A 20,782-nucleotide genomic window follows, 5' to 3' on the forward strand; every position below is an offset into this window, starting at 1 on the left:
GCTCGGGGTCTAGACCAGGGCGATGGGCTTGGAGCCCGGAGGGTTGAGGTAGGCGGGGGCCGGGCTGGGGTCCAGGAAGGCCGAGTAGAGCGTGGTCAGTTGAACGCCGGGCAAGCTGTGGTGCTGGTGGAGCTGGTCGCCGGCAGGGCTGGCATCCGCCGGGCAGGGGGCCAGGAAGTCCGCCTGGGCAGCCGTGGGGGGCCCCGAGATGAGGCCCAGGGGCTCCCCCGCCAGGCTGTCGTCCTTCAGCGCCTCCCAGAGGTTCCCTGCGAGGAAGCGGACGGGAGAGCAGCTGGGACGGGGTGGAGGAGAGGGGGGGGACCCCCAGCTTCCTCTTCCTCCCCCCGAGGAAAGCCGGGAAGGGGGTGGGGGGAAAGGGGCATAGAGGAAGTCCTTGGCTTACAACCGTTTGTTTAGTGACCGTCTCAAGTTATGACAGCCCTGGAAAAAAATGACTTACAACCCTTTTTTCACACCTAACGACCACTGCATCCCCATGGTCAGGTGGTCAGAATTCAGACGCTTGGCCACTGACTCACATTTACGACGGCTGGAGTGTCCCAGGGGGTGTCATGTGAGCCCCTTTTGGGACCTTCTGACCGGCAAAGTCAATGGGGGAAGCCAGATTCTCTTAACGACGTGCGACCCACTTAATAACGGCAGTGATTTGCTTAACAACCCATGCCAGGAAAGGTCATAAAATGGGGCAAAGCTCACTTAACAAATGGTCGCATTTGGGGGCTGAACTGTGGCCGTAAGCCGAGGACTGCCTGTATTGGGAAAGGGAGGAACTGGCACCCTGGCCACCCTCGTCTGGGCACCCCCCCTTCTGAGAGAAGCAGCCCCCCCTGGCCGGGACAGTCTGCGCCTGGGCCCCCCATAAAGAGAGAGCTTCTATCATGCCCCCTCCCCTCCCCCGCTGCCCTCGCTGGGGCTGACCAGACAGCCGGAGGCCTTGGCCGGCAGGGAGAGGCCGGCCCCCTTTTCCTCAGCCCCTCCCCGCAAATGGCTTCTGGGGGAGGCAGACTCAGGGGTGGGGCGCCCCCGGTCCGCCCAGAGGGGAGGGGCACCTTGGAGGTCGAACCCGGTGATGGAGGGGTTCAGGGCATCGAGGTCCGTGCTGAGGTCGCCGTCCAGCAGCAGCAGCTCCGGCTGGGAGGCCGAGAGCATCTTCATCCTGCCTCCTGGAGGGCTCTGGGCCGGGAGAGGGGAGGGCAGGGCCCCCTGCCCGTTCTGGGTGTCTGCAGCAGGGGAGAAGCCACGGTGAGGGTCCAGCGGTGGCCGCTCCCCACTCCCCACTGCCCTGGAAGAGGGGTGGCCTTGGACCCCACTCCTGGCTCCCCTGCTCTCCGGGCAGATAGATGGGCCCGCTCCCTCCCTCCCTGCTCTCCCCCTTCCCCGGAGGATGGGTAGCCCCCACCCCCACTCCTCCCTCCCCATTCCCCCAAAGGAAGGATGGGCTCGCTCCCTTGGAGGAAGGTTGGGGGTGCTGCCCCCCACCTGCTTCCTGTGCTGGGGGGGGATAGCAAGGGGATGGGGCTCACAGAGAGGCATCTGGCCGGAGACGCAGGGACCTCTGGCTGGACCGCAGGACACCAGCTTCTCTGGTTTGTCTCCAATCAGCAGCTCCAGTTCTTCTGAAAAATTGGGAAGGAAGGATCGGCACCAAGGAAGACCTTTCAGGGCTGGGAGGGTGGATCTGGGCCCTCCAAGCCGCCCGTGCCTGTGCCGGAGACCCCTGAAGTGCCAGGGTGGTGGTGAGGCTCTGCAGGACCCTGTCCGGAATTGGGCTCATTCAGCCTCTCCTACCACTTTCTCCTCTTGACCGGCCTCTGGTCGCCCTGAGTAGTTCTCCCTCCAACGCTCGTAACAAGGGTGCAGTCCAAGGACCGGCTAGATGATCGGGGTCCCGGGCTGGGTTTTGCAGGTGACCCTGGACTGCTTTCTGTACTTCTGCGGCCAAACGCCTTTAGCCCTTGAATCTCAGCTAACTGACCGTTCAAACAATGTCGGCTTAGCCAAAGGTGCTTTTCCAAAAGGCAGCTGTACTTTTTTGGGGGGGTTTTCCTGGAAGATGTTTCGCTTCTCATCCAAGAAGCTTCTTCAGTTCTGACTGAATGGTGGAGAATGGAACTGAAGAACCGAGGAAGCTTCTTGGATGAGAAGGGAAACATTTTCAAAGGAAAAAAACCAAGGCAGTTCAGTTGCCTTTTGGAAAAAGCACCTTTGGGGCAACCGTGAGAACCCGGAGGATGGAGACTCTCTTTGGACACCATATTGGATGACCTGTTGCATGAATTCTCTTTCCGTTTCGTGGCTTTCATTAATTCCTAGATTGGCTCTTAACAAATTAGCTCCTTGATTGGCTTTGCCAGATTCGCTTGCTGGTTGTTATTGTCAAATTGACTCTGGGTTGGCTTTACCAGATTAATTCCCCGATTGGCTATTGCCCAACTAGCTCCCTGATCGGTTGTTGTCCAATTAACTCTCTGATTGGTTATGAAAATTGGGATTACAAGAAGGCCAGACAGGAAGCAATGGATGGAAACTAAAGAAGGAGAGAAGCAACCTGGAATTAAGGTGGAATTTCCTAACGGTGAGGACAATTAACCAGGGGAACTCCTTGCCTCCAGAAGTTGTGGGTGCTTCATCACTGGAGGCTTTTAAGAAGAGGCTGGACATCCCTTTTGTCTGAAATGGTCTAGGCGAGGGGTAGGCAACCTTGGCTCTTTTATGACTTGTGGACTTCAACTCCCAGAATTCCTGAGCCAGGAGTTGGAAGTCCACGAGTCATAAAAGAGCCAAGGTTGCCTACCCCTCGTCTAGGTCTAGGGTCTCCTGCTTGAGCAGGGGCTGGACTAGAAGACCTCCAAGGTCCCTTCCAGCTCTATTCTGAATCTGATTGAGGAAGATCCTGATATTTCAGTTCTGAAGTGAGCTTTGCCCCACCGATGACCGTCCTTACCACAGCTGTTAAGTGAATCATTGCTGTTGTTAAGTCAGTCGCACATTAAGAGAATCCGGCTTCCCCATTGAGTTTGCTGGTCACGAGGTCGCAAAAGAGGATCACGTGACCCCCGGGACACTGCGACCGTCATAAATGTGAGTCAGTTGCCAAGCGTCCGAATTTGATCACGTGACCCTGGGGATGCAGCAACGGTCTTCAGGGTGAAAAACGGTCACAAGACCCTCTTTTTCAGCGCCGTTGTAACTTTGAATGGCCAGCAAATGAATGAATGTCAATTGAAGATTAGCTGTGCTTGTTTCTTGCATGGTTTTGTGGCTATTAATTCTTTGATAGTTTTAGAACTGCAACCCAGCCAGAGTCACTTGGCTGAGATGGGTGGCTACAGAAATGGCATAAATTAAATCATAAACATTGACGGGGAAAGACCTCCCTCTCTCTAGCTTTCCCACCTGCCCCCAAAGGTAGACCCCCATCCTGCCAAACTGGGGCTACTAAGGGGGGGACCCCTACGCCCTCCTGCCCCTCCTGCTGCCCACCTGCCGCTCCTGGGGGCTGTTTCCCAGCGAGGCCCCCCTGGCACCCGGGCACAGAGGCTGGCGCTGCCAACGGGGCCCCACCTGGCTTGGCCATGCTTTTCCGGACCGCCATGGGGTCTTTCCTTTTCCACTTCTGGAGCTCCTCCTGCATCTTGTCAATCTTGGCTGGGTTGAGGGCCCACAAGCAGCCCTTCCGGGAGGAGCTGCCCATCTTGTTCTCCACTTTCTCAAAGCATTTATTCAGGGACAGGTTGTGCCGGACCGAGTTTTTCCAACCGTCGGGAGCCGTCTAGACAGCGACAAACACAGGAAAAACAGCAATTCAGACAGCTGCAAGTTGAGGGAGAGGTGGCCTAGGGCAGGGGTCTTCCAACTTGGCCCTTTTAGGACTTCTGGACTTCAACTCCCAGAATTCCTCAGCCAGGATGCTTTAAGACAGGGGTCTTCCAACTTGGCCCTTTTAGGACTTCTGGACTTCAACTCCCAGAATTCCTCAGCCAGGATGCTTTAAGACAGGGGTCTTCCAACTTGGCCCTTTTAGGACTTCTGGACTTCAACTCCCAGAATTCCTCAGCCAGGATGCTTTAAGACAGGGGTCTTCTAACTTGGCCCTTTTAGGACTTCTGGACTTCAACTCCCAGAATTCCTCAGCCAGGATGCTTTAAGACAGGGGTCTTCCAACTTGGCCCTTTTAGGACTTCTGGACTTCAACTCCCAGAATTCCTCAGCCAGGATGCTTTAAGACAGGGGTCTTCTAACTTGGCCCTTTTAGGACTTCTGGACTTCAATTCCCAGAATTCCTCAGCCAGGCATGCATGGGAGTTGAAGTCCACAAGTCATAAAGTTGCCAAGGTTGGGGACCCCTCTACTAACAGATGGGTCCAATCTGAGATGGGGGCTGGACTAGATGACCCTCTTTCTATGAACACAAACACACGGCAGCAACCCTGAACATCAGGAAATGGACATTCCCACAACTTTATCAAAAGGCGCCTGACTACTCAACCCACTGCAGCACAATCAACACAAACTGTGAAAAGGGTAACACTGCCACACATCAAAAATATCTCAGAAACAACCAACAGACCAGCCACACAGCGTCACTGTAGCGACAAAGCCCTCCAAAACCTCCTAAGTAAACCGAAAGACCCAGCAGTTCCAATTTACCAGTGGAACTACTTGCCACCAGAAGTTGTGGGTGCTCCATCACTGGAGGCTTTTAAGAGACTGGACAGCCATTGGTCTAGAATGGAAGAGGGTCTCCTGCCTGAGCAAGAGGTTGGACTAGAAGACCTCCAAGGTCCCTTCCAACTCTGCTATTCTGTTATAAATCACATCCACGAACACCAACTAGGAATCTGAAGATGGGCCGAAAAGTCCTTAATTTCACAATACAGGGAGAGATTTAATCAGGGGGAAATAGCCATCTTAGAGCAAGCAAGTCCAAACCACCAGAGAATTCCTGGAAGCCTGGCGCTCAGATAAGCCGGCCATCCACAGGCACACCGAGATAAACAACATTTACATGCCATTCCAAAGAAACAAAATGGAAAGCAAAGGAGCAAAACACGCCCTCCTCTGTGACCAACACCCAGATAAGCAGAGAGCAACACAAAGATTAACATAAGATCAAACATCAAGAGGTAAACAACACCCCAATCAAGGAACTACCAAACTCAGACAAACAAGCTAACAGTAAACAACAGCTTACTCAAGGAACCACCAGCCCTGACGGGGCAACTCACCTGCATGTAAACAGAGAGCCACCTCCCTCCCCTCCTAGCACTGGTGATGTTATCTAGTTTGGTCGTGAAACGTCTGCAAGAAAAGCAGCCAGCTCAGAGGGCACCAAGGACCCCACAGTCGTTCTCCTCCTCCACCTCCACCTCCTCTTCCTCCTCCTCCTCCCTCCTCCTCCTCCTTCCTTCACCCCTCCCTTCTAGCACTGAAGATGTTACCTAGTTGGGTAAGGAAACGTCTCCAAGAAAATCACCCAGCTCAGAGAACACCCGGGACCCCATCGTCTTCTTCCTCCTCCTCCTCCTCCTCCTCCTCCTCCTCCTCCTCCTCCTCCTCCCTGCCAACCCCACTCTCTTCTATCAGTGACAGTGTTCCCTAGTTTTGTCATGAAACCTCTGCAAGGAAACCTCCCGGCTCAGAGACCACCCAGCACCCCTCATTTCAACCCTCTCTTCTCCCAGGGCCTGGGGGATCCGTGGCTTTCAAAGTGGGAAGGAGCACCGGACCGGCTCTCGGCGCAGAATCGGGCCCTGTGGCCCTGAATGTTTGGGGCCAGGCTCCCTCCCGCCCCCCCCCCGCCCCCAGGCAGCGGCAGGCCTTCTAGATCAGCCGGGGGTGGCGGGGGGGGGGGGAGGGATGCCGGTGCCCTGCACTGCAGGCTGGTGAGACGCCGGGATGCTGGTGCGGCCCCGGGGTCTCCCGCACCCGAAGGGGCCGGCTTTCGCGGGCGATGCGGGGACCTCAGCTGGGGACGTGAAGCTGCCCCGGTTCCCCGTCTGGGCGGAGAGGCTGCCGGCGGGGCTGGCGCAGAAGCTCCCCTCCCGCCGCCAACGGCTCTCGAAGGCTGGCTGGCAATTTGGCGCAGCAGATCGCATCATCTTGGGAAGCGGATCCTGCCTGCCGGCCAAAAGCGGGAGGCTGTTTTCCTGCTGGAGAAGGTGCGCCGATCCCCCCCCCCCCCGCTGAACGTGCGTTTTCTCCCCGGTTAATGAGCGGCACAGAGGCTCCCCTCCTGCCCTCCCCTCGGGGAAGCAGCCCAGTCGCAGGCGGCCCATTAGTCAGCGCAGAGGCGACAGCCTCGCCTCCCAAAACAAAGGGAAGATGCCGGGAAGATGCCGGGAAGGCCGGATGCGGGTGCCAGGCAGCCTGGGACCCTGAGCTCCAGGAAGGTCCGGACGACAAATGGGGAGTCCGCATCTGAGCCCCCAAAGTTCTCCTGCTCAGTGAGGCTGTCGTTTAGTGCGTTTTGCTCCATTTTGCGACCTTTCTTGCCAGAGTTGTTAAGGGACTCCCTGCAGCTTGGCCGAAGGTCGCAAAAGGGGATCACGTGACACCCCCCCCCTCCCCAGGGACGCTGCGACAGTCGTAAATAGGAGCCAGTTGCCAAGCGTCTGAATTTTGATGACATAACTCTGGGGATGCTGCAATGGTCGTTAAGTGTGAAACATGTCCATAACCCACATTTTTCAGTACCATTGTAACTTTGAATGGTCACTGAATGAATAAAGTCAAGGACTGCCTGTACTGAAATGCCTGAAATCGTATAAGGTTTCCTGCCTGGGCAGGGGGTTGGACTAGATAACCTCCAAGGTCCCTGACAACTTTATTATTATTATTACTGCATTGCATTGTGTTACAGGCAATCCTTGACTTACGACCTGTCGTTTAATAAACACTCGAAGTTACAACAACAATGAAAAAAGTGACTTCTGACCAATTTTCGCACTTATGACCGTTGTTGCATCTCTGTGTCCGCATCATCAGAATTCAGAGCCTTGGCAATTGATTTGTACTTATGACGGTTGCACTGTCCCAGAGGGGGGTGTCACGTGATCCCCTTTGGCGACCTTGGAAACCTCCCTTTCCCCTCAGCATGGCTGGCTCAGGAATTCTGGGAGTTGAAGTCCACGAGTCATAAAAGAGCTGAGGTTGCCTACCCCTGGTATAGGTTCTCCTGCTTGAGCAGGGGGCTGGACTAGAAGACCTCCAAGGTCCCTTACAGCTCCTCTCCTCTCCTCTCCTCTCCTCTCCTCTTATTCTATTCTATTCTATTCTATTCTATTCTATTCTATTCTATTCTATTCTATTCTATTCTATTCTATTCTATTCTATTCTATTCTATTCTATTCTATTCTATTCTATTCTATTCTATTCTATTCTATTCTATTCTATTCTATTCTATGCTTCTTATCATTACTCTAATTCTATTCTATTCTGTTCTCTTCTATTGTATTCTTCCGATGCCAACCGAAAGCCTCCTGCAAGGCCAGAACTATCTCTCTATTCTGGGGCCGCTCAAAGCAGGATTATGGCTTAGCTGGGTGTCTCAGCCCTGAGAAGGGAGGGGCAGCCAGCAGTGCCCTGCAGAGATTCCCAGGGGATTTTTTTCCACGCAGGGTGGGGCCCCTGGCACGCGTTCAGAAGGGCAGGCTGCCAAAATGGTCCTCCTTTAGGGCGAGGCCTCGGAGGGTAAGAGCTGAGCTTCTGGCCGTTCCCAAAGATCAAGCAGGACGGGTCCTCGGGAAGGCTCGGAGCTGATTGTAATGGGATGGGAGACCACCAGGAAGCCCTAGGAGCATAAAAGTGGTCTGGGAGAAAGTGGGGGGGAAAAACTACTTCTCTTGTCCTTACAGGGGTGGTCCTGTGGCTCCCCCCAAGCCTTGCATTCTAGGATTCAAAGCCTTCTTCTCCTGATAAAACTCCAGGGGCGTGTCTGCATTATGGGGAGGGGGGGTCAGGGTCTTGTCCCAGTTTCATGGAGGGGGCTTGAGTTTGCCTGCAGCCCCTCCTGGCTTTTCTGGCTGGAGGGAGAGCCAAGCCCTCCTGGGTTTTGCCCGGCTGGGGTTCAGATCGGAGTAGACATTCCTTCTGCTGATCCTTTGAAGTAGTGAAAGAGAAGAGGGTGGGCAGGGTCCTAGGGAGTGGGGGGGGTCGCAGGGGTCCTCTCCTCCTTCTGGCTACCAATAGAGCCCCTTAGCAGGGCCAGATTGTCTCCCCCTCCCCTCCAAGCAGTAAGAAGCCAGCCTTGTTAGGTAGGATAAGAAGCCAGACGAGGGAGGCTGAATCCCCCAGCGGCAGTCCTTCCCATCTTTTGTACGGGAAAACGCCGGCAAAACGCCGGGAAAATAACAGGGTGGGAGGGGCCCAAGGGAGGAGAAGCAGAAGGGCGCTGGGCCTGGCTGATGATGCCCGTCCCCACCTTCAGCCCGGCCTTTGTTTGCTGTTCTGCCCACCCAGCCACCGTGGCCTGGCATTGAGTCTGCCCCTGCCCGGCATCCAGACCTCCAGAGCTCAGCGGTGAAAAGGAAGGGGACGCGGGAAAGAAGGCAAGTCGATCCCAGGAGGATCTCTCAGCTTTGCCCATTTGAAAATGGGTGGATTCAAATTCCCAGAATTCCCCAGCCAGCCTGCTTTGAGAGGGGTGGGCTTCCACTCCCAGAATTCCCCAGCCAGCATGTTGGCTGGGGAATGCTGGGAGTTGAAGTCCATGCGTCTGAAAGTTGTTAAGGTTGGGAAAGGCCGTTCCTGCCCATGGCTCCCTCCGCCCTCTGAGCAGCGGCAGCCTCCTAATCTTTGGAAAGTGCCCGTTCTTGCGCAAGGCCCCTCCACACCCCCATTCCGAAGAAGAGGGCTGGGTGCTTCAAAGAGGCTGCCGGACAGACGTAGGAGTTGAGCCGAGCAGCCAGCTGCATCACCACCCCCCTTACGAGGGAGGCCGGGCAGCCAGGAGGAGTTCATTGTGTCATTGGGGTGTTTTCCCTGGCACTGCCGATTAATTGCGCCTCCACCCCTTGGCGCTGCTCTCTGGGAGCCCCTCGCGGCCCTTCTAGGATCTCTGGGATTTTGGAAGAAAAACAGCCGGCCGGCTCAAGGCCCGCCTAGGCGCCCTGGGGACGTGCTTTAAACATGCATTCTTTTCCTGCGCAAAGGAAGCAGCAGACACCCGGGCATCCAGCAGCCGAAATGCAGGCTGGCACACTTTGATCAAAGGTCACAACTGCGTGTTTCCCTGACTAACAGACGCTGAGGACTTTGGGGGGTTTAATGTGGGGGGGTGTGAGGAAGGAAGGCATTGGGGGCACAAAGGTAGGGTCAGCCAATCTCAATGTATACATGGTTGTACTTTGACAGTAAAGGTTCATTCATTCATTCCTGTCACTTTGCTTCCCCTCCCATTGGGTGTCCCCCCCTCCTGCCCCACGGCCGGGTGAAGGGAGGCTGATGCATTGGGCAGAGGCTTGGCTGCTGCTCAGGTCTGTCTGTGGTCCAGCCCAGGGGCACCCAACCTTGTCCACTTTAAGACGTGTGGACTTCAACCCCCAGAATTCCCCAGACAGCAATATAAAAAACATCTTTTTATATCGCGGTGAGCAAAACTGGATGCCGTATTCCAAGTGTGGCCTGACGGAGACGTTATAAAGCGGTACTAACACTCTTTGTTAATGCAGCCTAGGATTGTGTTGGCTTTTTTGGCGGCGGCTGCCGCACACGGCTGGCTCCTGTTTAAGTGACCCTCCACGAGGACTCCGAAGTCCCTCTCACCGTTGCTGCTATTGAGCGAGGTACCACCCTAACCTGTACCTGAGCTTTGGCTTTTCCTGGCCTTACTTTTCTCACCGCGGAATTAGGTTTTGTTCCCAACCCCAGACTGCTCGCGCCTCTGCGGCTAGGAAGAAGCACCTCCAGAGACAATGTGACTCACTTTGAAGTAAGGAAAGTGTTCGGTCATGAAGTTGTAAATCTCGCTGACAGGGAGGCTCCCAGTTTTGCTGTTCTTGAGGGCCATAAATATGAGGATGCTGTGGAGGAGAAGGAACAAACCATGGTTAGCAGGGAGTCTTCCTTGCTTTGCTGTGGGGGGGGGAGGTGATGGGGCAGTGGGGGGGGGGAAAGGACCCCAGGAGGTAAGGGGCTCCAGCATGGTGGAGGAAGCCGTGGACTCTGGAACTGACCGGGGCAATGCAGGCCCACCTCTGAATCCCCAGAGGGTCCAGGATGTGTTAGAAATATTGTTATAGGGCAGGGGGTAGGCAACCTTGGCTCTTTTATGACTCATGGACTTCAACTCCCAGAATTCCTGAGCCAGCTATGCTGGCTCAGGAATTCTGGGAGTTGAAGTCCATGAGTCATAAATGAGCCAAGGTTGCCTAATCATGAGTTTGCCAACGTAGGTCTCCAACAAAGTTACTGTTTAACAGCCTCCAAAATCCATTTAAACTTACAGCAAACATAAATAATTGTTAAACACTTGTTTCAAATTGTAAACACCCACAAGCAAGCAGACAAAACTTCAATTAACACAATGGAAACATAATTATAACACAGTTCAAAGGAAAGAGTCAATCCACATCTTTTGACTTAATCAACCTCTTCGTGTGAGTGTGTGTTTGTGTGTGTGTGAACACATCCATCCATCTATGCCCCTCAGGTGTCACTCTAGACCCAGCTCGTACACACATCCACGCCCCTCAAGACTCACAGCAAGGGCAGGCTCCCCTATAAATCAGCCCTTTCGTACCCCACCCTCTCTGTAGCCACAGCCCCGCAGGCAAGCAAACCTTTTTGCTTTGGGCCATAAAGAAATGCATCTCTTTTCCTCACATCTGTCTGGATTCCATTTTGATTTGTTCTTGTGCAATCCTGACTTGAGCCGGAAGCCCAAACTGTTCTTCTGACAAGGCTTTCGGGAAGAGGCTGCTTTGGCCACAGCCCCAACTCCTCTGAGGGACTTCACAACGTTTCCCCAGCCGACTTCCTGACAAAAAGTCCCACTCAAAGGACATTCCGTGGGATTGCAGAGGCGGGCAAAGTCAGCAATCTACAGAAAGACCGGCTGGCTTTATTTACTGATTTGGCACACCTCTGCAGTCCCAATCGGCCGGATTTGGTGCCTAAGGCGGGACTAGAGCTCACCGTCTCCTGGTGATTGGCTCAAAGTCACCCAGCTGGCTTTCATGCCTAACGGGACTAGAACTCACCGTCTCCTGGTGATTGGCTCAAAGTCACCCAGCCGGCTTTCATGCCTAAGGCAGGACTAGAACTCACCGTCTCCTGGTGATTGGCTCAAAGTCACCCAGCTGCCTTTCCTGCCTAAGGCGGGACTAGAACTCACCGTCTCCTGGTGATTGGCTCAAAGTCACCCAGCTGGCTTTCATGCCTAAGGCGGGACTAGAACTCACCGTCTCCTGGTGATTGGCTCAAAGTCACCCAGCCGGCTTTCATGCCTAACGGGACTAGAACTCACCGTCTCCTGGTGATTGGCTCAAAGTCACCCAGCTGCCTTTCCTGCCTAAGGCGGGACTAGAACTCACCGTCTCCTGGTGATTGGCTCAAAGTCACCCAGCTGGCTTTCATGCCTAAGGCGGGACTAGAACTCACCGTCTCCTGGTGATTGGCTCAAAGTCACCCAGCCGGCTTTCATGCCTAAGGCGGGACTAGAACTCACCATCTCCCTGTCCACGCCCCCATTCCTTCTGTAGACTGGGCTGCCTCTGAGCTGACTGTGGCCTAGTCTGTGGCCCTGACCCCTGTCTGCCCTGGCCTTTTTTTTCTTGGCAAAACCACGAGATCCTTGCAAGGTCCCCCCTTCCCCATTTCCTACAGAATCTGAACTTCAGCCGCTATCGGTGAGCCTCTGCCCCGGACAGTCACGGCACATTCTTCAGCCTCTGTTGGAGGCTGGCCTCTTCCTTTCTCCAGGGGTTGTGGTAATGTGTATTGGTTTGTGTACACCCCCGTTGCTGCAGACGTTTCTCCAATTTGCCCCCCCTCCCCATCCGATTGTGGGAACCCAGAGAGGTTGGGGGCCAAACTCCGGTGCCCCTGCCAAGGTCCCAGAGGAGCCGGGTGCGAATGCCGGTGGACGCTTACCTGTAAGAGTAGATGGGCTTTGGAAAGAGGGGCGGCGGCGGCTGTGGAGGGCCCGGCAGCCCCATCCTCTGGTAGGGGTGGTGGGGGGCCGAGAGGAAGGGGAGCGGAAGGGTGCTGCTGGCGAGATACTGAAAGCAGAAGAAGAGGAGAAATGCAGCTGGGCTTGCTTTCTCGGTCAGATTTTATGATCAAAGAATTTATTTATTTATTTATTTTATTGCATTTATATACCGCCCTTTCCCTGAGGACTCAGGGCGGTTTACAGGGAGTTAAAAATCAACCATACAAAAGTTAAAACTTTTTAAAAGTTAAAACCCAATTTAAAAAAAAATATTAAATCAACCCTGTACTATTAAAAACCCCAATTAAAATGAATGTCTCCTCAGCCTGGGCCCGAGAGCTCAAAGAGCCAGGTCTTCAGGCCCCGGCGGAATGACCAGCCTTTTTAAGGGTAAGGAACTACAAAACGTGGGAAGTCCATCTTGGATTCTCAAAGCCTCCAAAGAGCCCCGAATCCCCTTGTGGTGTTCACCTCGTGGCCGCCTGCTCTTCCACAGAGGCAGTCCTCGACTTACAATCACAATTGTAACCGCCTTGCTAAGCGAGGCGGTTGCTAAGTGAGTTGCTCCTTTTTTGACCGTTGTTAAGCAACTGTTGTGAAGTTGTGAAGTGAACCCGGCTTCCCCCGCTGCTTGTCAGAAGCCGGCTGGGAAGGTCACAAACGGCGATCATGTCACCCGGGACCCCGCAACTGTCATAAGTACACGCTCATTGCCAAATGCCCCTGTTTTGATCAAGCGGGGATGCTGAGGCGGTCGTAAGTGTGAGGACTGGCCACAAATAGCTTTTTCAGTGGTTTTGTAACTTCAAATGGATGGATGTGAGTCGAAGGCTGTCTCCAACCTGGCGCCTTCAGGATCTGTTGCTACTGCAGTTCCCACCATCCCCAGCCAGCAAGACCTTCCCTCCACATCTTGAAAGGGACGTTTTGAACTTGGTCACTAGTGGACATAGAAGTGCATAAGTAATAGAATAACAGAGCTGGAAGGGACATTGGAGGTCTTCTAGTCCAACCCTCTCCACAAGCAGGGGACCCTAGACTGGGGTTCCCCAACCACCAGTCTCTGGCCGGGCACTGAGCCACGGTGGGTCAGAAACCAATCTTCTCAAACAAGCGAAGCCCCCTCCATGGGATGCAGGCACCACGCAAAACCACGTCCCGTCCGGTCGGCCGAAAAACCTCTCTCCAAGGAACTGATCCCTGGTGCCCAAAAGGTTGGGGGCTGCTGCCCTCCCTCATTCCAGACAAATGGCTGTCCAGTCTCTATTCTGTTCTGTTCTGTTCTGTTCTATTCCCTATTCTGTTCTGTTCTATTCTGTTCTATTCTGTTCCATTCTATTCTATTCTATTCTATTCTATTCTATTCTATTCTATTCTATTCTATTCTATTCTATTCTATTCTATTCTATTCTCTGTTCTATTCTATTCCATATTCTATTCTGTTCTGTTCTGTTCCCTGTTCTGTTCTGTTCTGTTCCGTTCCGTTCCGTTCCGTTCCATATTCTATTCTGTTCTGTTCTGTTCCCTATTCTATTCTATTCTATTCTGTTCTGTTCTATTCCATATTCTATTCTATACTATTCTATTTTATTCTTTTTTCTATTCTGTTCTGTTCTGCTCTGTTCTGCTCTGTTCTGCTCTATTCTCTCTTCTCTTCTCTTCTCTTCTCTTCTCTTCTCTTCTCTTCTCTTCTATTCTATTCTATTCTATTCTATTCTATTCTATTCTATTCTATTCTATTCTATTCTTAGGCAAGTTGTTCCACTGCTTAATTGTTCTGTCAGGAAGTTTCTCCTTAGTTCCGGGTTGCTTCTCTCCTTGATGAGTTTCCATCCATCGTTTCTTGTCCTGCCCTCTGTTTGCTTTAGAGAATAGATGGAACCCCTCTTCTTAGTGGTGGCCCCTCAAATATTGGAATGCTGCTTCCATGTCACCCCCTAGTCCAATCAGTCCTATATTTTTATAACTGTTTGGATGGAGAGGTGGATGGGATGCTTATCAGATCTGCCAATGTCCCCAAATTGGGAGCGACGGGCAGTGCCCTAGACTAGGACAGGGTTTGCCAGCCTTGGCCACTTTAAGACGTTTGGACTTCAACTCCCAGAATTCCTTAGTGTGCATGGCTGGTTGGGGAATTCTGGGAGTTGAAGTCCACAAGTCTTAAAGTTGGCTAAGGTTGGGAAACACAAATAAGATTCAAAATTTTGATAGAAATGGGCCAAAAGCTACAGAGTGAAATTTGCAATAGTGGCGAATATCAGAGTGAAATTTCATTTAAAAGACAAATGCAAAGTTCTTCCCTCAGGAAATGATACTTAACTGCATAAGTCTAGGATAGGAGATTGATTGGTTGATTGATGGGTGGGTGGGTGGGTTATGCTCTGTGCCTTCAAGTCTGCCAACATACAGATGGCACAGAACACAGATGGCTGCACCAACAGAACTCTAGTTCCAAATCCGTGGGAAGGAATCATCTTGGTGGGAAATGGTGGAAGGAAACAGAGGATGACCAGCAGGAGAAGGAGGGATTCAGTGACAGGAGCCATGGGGACATTGTTGCCCCCCCCAAAAAAGTCCAGTTTAGGGACCGATGGCTATGGAGAAAAAACTATGGGGTCACTAAGAGGCAACACGGACTTGATGACCCATCTTCAAACAAAGGAACACTTTGCAATAGTTGGCAGATTGTAATTGTCAGTGCACCCATCAGCTGTGAACACAACGCCCAGTTGCTACAAGCCAAACGTTTGTGGCAATGTGGGAAAGGGAGGAAGGGAAGCGACGGGCTTCAACGGGCCAGGTCTAAGAGGGAATTGCACCCCGCCCCATGGATGCTGCTGCCGTCCCGCTTTGCGGCCAAGTCCCTCTTCCAACAGCCCATCTGGACATAGGAGTGGCTTCTGCCACGTTGAAGCCCGACTGCCCGCTTAAGTCGGGGGACGGGACGCCCAGCCCTGGTGCCCCACATCACCTAGAACCTGCGTGGGCGGGGGGGGCAACCACATGAGAAACTGGAGCTGCTGCGGAGGGCCGAACTAATGTGGCCTGTGAAGATGATGCTCAGGGACCCAGGCACACCCGCACGTCAGGGAAAAACCGCAGTCGCCTTCAAACCACAGCTAGTCCTCTGATTACGACAGTTCATAAAAGCAGATAAAACTGAACGTATTACTTAGCAGCAGAAATTTTGGGCTCATTTGTCAAGTCAAGCTGTTCTTGACTTGCACCAGTTAATTTAGTGAGCATGGGAAGCTACAAAAGCAGTGAAAAAAGGGGCCTATGACCATTTTTCACACGTAAGACCGTTGCAGCATCCCCGTGGTGAAGTGTTCAAAATTCAGAACCTCAGCGACTGACCCACTGCTGTATCCCCCAGGTCACGGGGTCCTCTTTTGTGACCTTCTGACCAGCAAAGGCAATGGGGGAAAACAGATTCACTTAACAACAGTGGCAAAAAAGGTCGTAAAATGGGACAAAACTCACTTAGCAACTGTCTTGCTTAGCAACAGTGATCCTAAGTCAAGGATACCTGTAAAAGCAATCCATGCAGGCTGGACAGGGACAGTCAAAAGGCCAGATGTGGACCAGGGGCCGTAAAATGCCCGGTCTGCCCTTGGCGTTAATGGTTCAAGGGACCCCTCCCAACTCTAGAATAGAACAGAAAATAGAATAGAATAGAATAGAATAGAATAGAAGTAGAGTAATGATAAGAATAGAATAGAATAAAATTAAAAGAATAGAATAGAAATTAAATAGAATAGAATGTAGAATAGAATAAAATTAAAATAAAGAGTAGAATAGAATTAAAATAAAGAACAGAATAGAATTAAAATAAAGAATAGAACAGAACAGAGCAGAGCAGAACAGAACAGAACAGAATAGAGCTGTAAGGGACCTTGGAGGTCTTCTAGTCCAGCCCCCTGCTCAAGCAGGAGGACCTATGCCATCTCAGACAAGGGACTGTCCAGCCTCTTCTTAAAAACCTCCTTAAAAGGCCTTGTTAAGGCCGCACTTGGAATCCTACATCCAGTTTTGGTCACCACGATATAAAAAAGATGTTGAGACTTTGGAAAGAGTGCAGAGAAGAGCAACAAAATGATCAGGGGACTGGAGGCTAACAAATTTAAGGAACAGTTGCTGGAATTGGTTGTGTCGAGTTTAATTAAGGGAAGGACGAGGGGGGAACACAACACCAGTGTTCCAATATCTCTGGGGCTGCCCCAAAGAAGAGGGAGTCAAGCTATTCTCCAAAGCGCCCGAAGGCAGGACAAGAAGCAACGGATGGAAACTAGTCAAGGAGAGAAGCAACCTAGAACTAAGGAGAAACTTTCCGACAGTTAGAACAAATAACCAGTGGAACAACTTGCCTCCAGAGGTGGTGAATGCTCCTTCCTTGGAGGTTTTTAAGGGGAGATTGGACAGCCATTGGTCTGAAATGGTTTAAGACTTCCTGCCTGAGCAGGGGTTGGACTAGAAGACCTCCAAGCCCCCTTCCAACTGTGTTATTCTGTATAATCTGGGCAGAATCTCCTCTGAGTTGGCCGAGAAAAAACTAGCCAGGGACCTCAAGGGGGTACCAAGGCTTTTCCTGGACTTCCAAGCCAGCCCAGGGTTCAGACCCAGCGGCACAGAGGGCAGTTGCCCCCAGACCTCCATCCCAAAGACCCTTCTTCAAATACCAGCCTGCCTCTTTGGCAGGCAGGGAAATAATTCAGCTGCGTCGAAGGCACCAGCTGAGCCCCTGCAAAGGTCCTCCACTTACATCCTTAGGACTTAACTGAGCCTGGCCAATGCAGGCGGAGGTTGTGATGGGCCTTCACCTCCGCCCTTACCTGGTGGAAGGGGTGGGAGGCGCAGTAGCCGGGGGGTCCGTGAGGCTGGCAGCAGTAGGGGCCGGGCTGCTCCTCCAGGAGGGCTGTGTTCAGCCTGCCATTGGCCTCCTGTGGGGAAGAGAATGTGGGGGTCCCTGAGGTCTCCCCAAAGGACCAAGCCCTCTTCTGCCCTGGTCAGAGCGCTGCAGGAGCCAACCTAGACCCACGTGGCAGAAACCCAGGGACCCTGGGGCACGGAGGAAGCCCACCCTGGTGCTTGGCCTCCATCACTCATCATCCCCTGCTCTTGCCCTCAATTTTAAGGTCATTTGCTGCCGTATCTAGTTCATGCAGCTCTGGGGGGGGGTGTCCTTCAATCCAGGGGGAGGGCACAAAGGGATCAGTGCCCACCCACCCACCCACCCTTCCTGGCAGACCTCTCCCTCTCTGCCACCCTGAGCATGACATTGCAGGCAGTCCTCGTTTAGTGACCGTTCGAAGTTATAGCAGCGCTGAAAAAAATGACCTATGGCTGTTTTTCTCTCTTAAGAGCATCATTTCCGTGGTCACATGATCAAAATTCGGCAGCTGGACAACTGGCTCGTATTGATGACCACTGCAGTGTCCCGGGGTCATGGGATCCCCTTTCAAATTTCTGTGGCTAAGCGAGACAGTTGTTAAGAGAGTTTTGCCCCATTCAATGACTTCTCTTGCGACTTGTTGCTAAATGAACCGGGCGTTGAGTGGACCCGGCTTGCCCCGTCGGCTCTGCTCGGCAGAAGGTGGCCAAAGGAGGCCATGTGACTCCGGGACATTCTGCGGCCGTCGTAAGTATGAGCCAGCGGCCAAGAGTCTGAATTTTCATCCCGTGATTGCAGGGATGCTGCAACGGTTGTGAGTGTGAGAAACAGCCGTGAGTCACTTTTTTCAGGGCTGTCGGTAAACTTTGAGCGGTCACTAACTGAAAATATATAAAAAAGTAAGAATAAAGTGTTCAGGAAATTCAATGTAACACTTTGGGAATGTGAACAAAACTCGGATGCAGTACGGACTCCTGCCTTGGGCGGGGGTGGGGGGGTGGATGGGGGTGGACTAGAAGACCTCTAAGGCCCCTTCCATCCCTAGGATTCTGGAACTCATGGTTTCAGCAGGTGGGGGGCGGGGGGTGTCTTCCGGAGGGGGGAGGGGTGGAGGGAGAGACCCTGGCTGGGGGGGGGCAGGAAGTCGAGCCCCAGGCTGCCGAGGCCACTAGCAGCCCAACCGAGCCCATCATCCCCAGCGCTGGCTTTCAGCTGGCAATCCAGAGGACTCACCCTGGCCGGCGGCAGGTGGGGCTCCTGCCCGAGGCTGCTGTGCGGCGTCCCGCTGCTCCAGGCCGGATCGGGGCCGAGGTGGGGCGGCGGGGCGGGAAAGCCGTCGAAGCCGTCCTGGGCCGCACCGGCCGGGAAGGGCTGGCCGGCCTCCCCCGCCAGGGCCAGACGCGCCTCGGGGAAGGGCTCCCCCGGCCGCTGGTACGGGTGGCTCCGCCGGGCGCCCCCGGGGAAGCGGCCGCAGGGGGAGGCGCCCCCGTCCTCGTAGGCGGAGCGGCGGGACGGCTCGGCCGGCGGCGGGAGCTCGTAGGCGGCCGTCTCCCGGGGAAGGTGCTGGCCCGCGGGGAAGCGGGCGAAGAGCTGCCCGGGGCAGGGCGGGGAGGCGCCGGAGCTGGGCGGGGATCCAGGAGGGCTTCGGTCTGCCCGGCCGTGTCCGTCGCGGGGCTGGCGGTGGAAACCCGGATGCGCCTGTGGGAAAGAGCCGCACTGGGGTGTGAGGGACCCCCGCGAAGGGGAGGGGGAGGAGAGGAGAGGACGAGGGGGGAGGGGAAGGGAAGGGAAGGGAGAACAGAATAGAATAGAATAGAATAGAATAGAATAGAATAGAATAGAATAGAATAGAATAGAATAGAATAGAATAGAATAGAATAGAATAGAATAGAATAGAATAGAATAGAATTATAGAATGGAATGGAATGGAATAGAATAGAATAGAATAGAATAGAATAGAATAGAATAGAATAGAATAGAATAGAATAGAATAGAATAGAATAGAATAGAATAGAATAGAATTATGGAATAGAATAGAATAGAATAGAATATGGAAGGGACCTTGGAGGTCTTCTAGTCTAACCCGCTGCTCATGCAGGAGACTCTACTTTACCCATTTCAGACAAAGGGCTGTCCGATGCCATCTTCTGTGTGGTGGGGCAGTGGTTAGAAGGCAGAGCTGCCAGCAGTGAGGCAGTTCGAAGCTCAAGGTTGACTCAGCCCTCTATCCTTCTGAGGCGGGGAAAATGAGGACCCAGACTGCGGGGTGTGTGTGTAATATGCTGGCTCTGTAAACCGCTTAGAGAGAGGGCTGTAAAGCACTGTGAAGCGGTATATAAGTCTAAGTGCTCTTGCTATTAAAAATTTCTTTAAAAAAAAACTTAAAAGCCAAAGGACGAGCACGCTGAGTTTTGGTGGTCCTGCCTCTCAAGGGACCCCCGTCAATATCTGGGACTTACAGGCAGGAAGCGCGTCCTGAGGCAACCGCCCCCCCCACACTCAGCAGGAGCCCACCTCAATCGTTACTCAGACAGCCAGTGCTCCTTAAAGCAGCGGGGGAGGGGCTTCTTCCGGTTGATCCAACACAATCCAGCTGTCCCCACCACCTGGAGATCTCTGCCCGGGACCCTTGCAAGTCCCCCTTCCACCATGGGGCTGCAGAACAGGAGGGCACAAGAGCTGCCTCCCCCACCCCCCACCCCCGAGGAACATGCGTAACTTCCCCGTCTGGCTGGGTGGGCAGCTGCGAAAGGCTTTCAGGGGGAGGGGTGAACTTGGCAAGGGGTAGACCCCTCCAAAACCGTGGGGTCCCATCTGGCAGTACCACCACCCCTGGTTCCCAGCCTCTCCTCACCCTCCCCAACTCCAGCAGCCCCGCTGCCCTCCCCAGCTCAGAGGAAGGAGGGGAGAGCTCGGCTTCTCGGGACGGGGGGGGCTTCAAGGTCCCCCCTCCTTCCATCCCTGGGCTGTCTGGAAAGAGGGCCAAGCAGCGATCCTCACCTGCCGGGCAGGGGACACGGTCTCTTCGCAGGCCTGCATCGCGTTACCACATGGGTTGCTCTCTGGGGGATCCAGAGAAGGAAACTTGATCCTGGCTTGATCCTGGAGCAAGGAAACCATTGCCGAACTCAGCCAGGAATCTGTGGCAAGAAAAAACAGAACGGGATCAAGGAAGGAAGTCAGATTTTGGGGGGGCGGGGGGGGGAGAAGAAAAAGGGCTGCTCGGTCTGAGCTCTGCTTTGGATTCAAAGCCAGGCCTTTCCAGAGAAAAACGCCTCTGCCACCCCCCCATCTCTCCCTCCTCCCTCACCAAGCCTCTGGCAAAGCAGCAGCCCAGCGCCCCTCCTTCAGGGAGATTGGGGGGGGCGGTCTAGAAACATGAAATATACATAAATAAAAGAGATGCCAAGATAAGCCCCCCCCCCCAATTTGCCACCCGCCTGAGTCCCAGGGAGGGCAGCAAGAAGGGCCGGGGTCCGGAGAGGACAGGTAGCGACGGGGGTGTCGAACGGAGGGGGTCAGAAGTCAACAACCGGGAGGCCCTGAGTTCTACTCCTGCCTTAGGCATGGTATGCTGGCTGGGGAATTCTGGGAATCGAAGTCCACATATCTTAAAGTTGCCACGGTTAAGAAACGCTGACTTATATGATGCCGCTGCTAAAGGGCAGATAAAAAGAAAAAAGAAATCCTCTGTGAAACACCCCCCCACCCCCAGC

The 20,782-nt window shown here is 53.6% G+C and overlaps 1 protein-coding gene across 1 annotated transcript; it reads right to left on the reverse strand.

The window, feature by feature from the left end:
- Window positions 1-9: 9 nt before the first annotated feature.
- On the reverse strand, window positions 10-20,186 carry FOXN1 (forkhead box N1; the record flags this gene model as incomplete). The annotated part of the gene is made up of 9 exons (XM_081313369.1): window positions 10-266; window positions 1,071-1,233; window positions 1,501-1,637; window positions 3,586-3,793; window positions 9,947-10,043; window positions 12,115-12,242; window positions 17,008-17,115; window positions 18,300-18,764; window positions 20,067-20,186. The coding sequence occupies 9 exons, from the start codon at window positions 20,184-20,186 to the stop codon at window positions 10-12; spliced, it is 1,683 nt and encodes a 560-aa protein (XP_081169495.1).
- Window positions 20,187-20,782: the final 596 nt, after the last annotated feature.

The sequence above is a fragment of the Vipera berus genome (genome assembly GCF_964194415.1).
Source record: "Vipera berus genome assembly, chromosome: 1".
In the NCBI taxonomy this organism is placed as follows: domain Eukaryota; kingdom Metazoa; phylum Chordata; class Lepidosauria; order Squamata; family Viperidae; genus Vipera; species Vipera berus.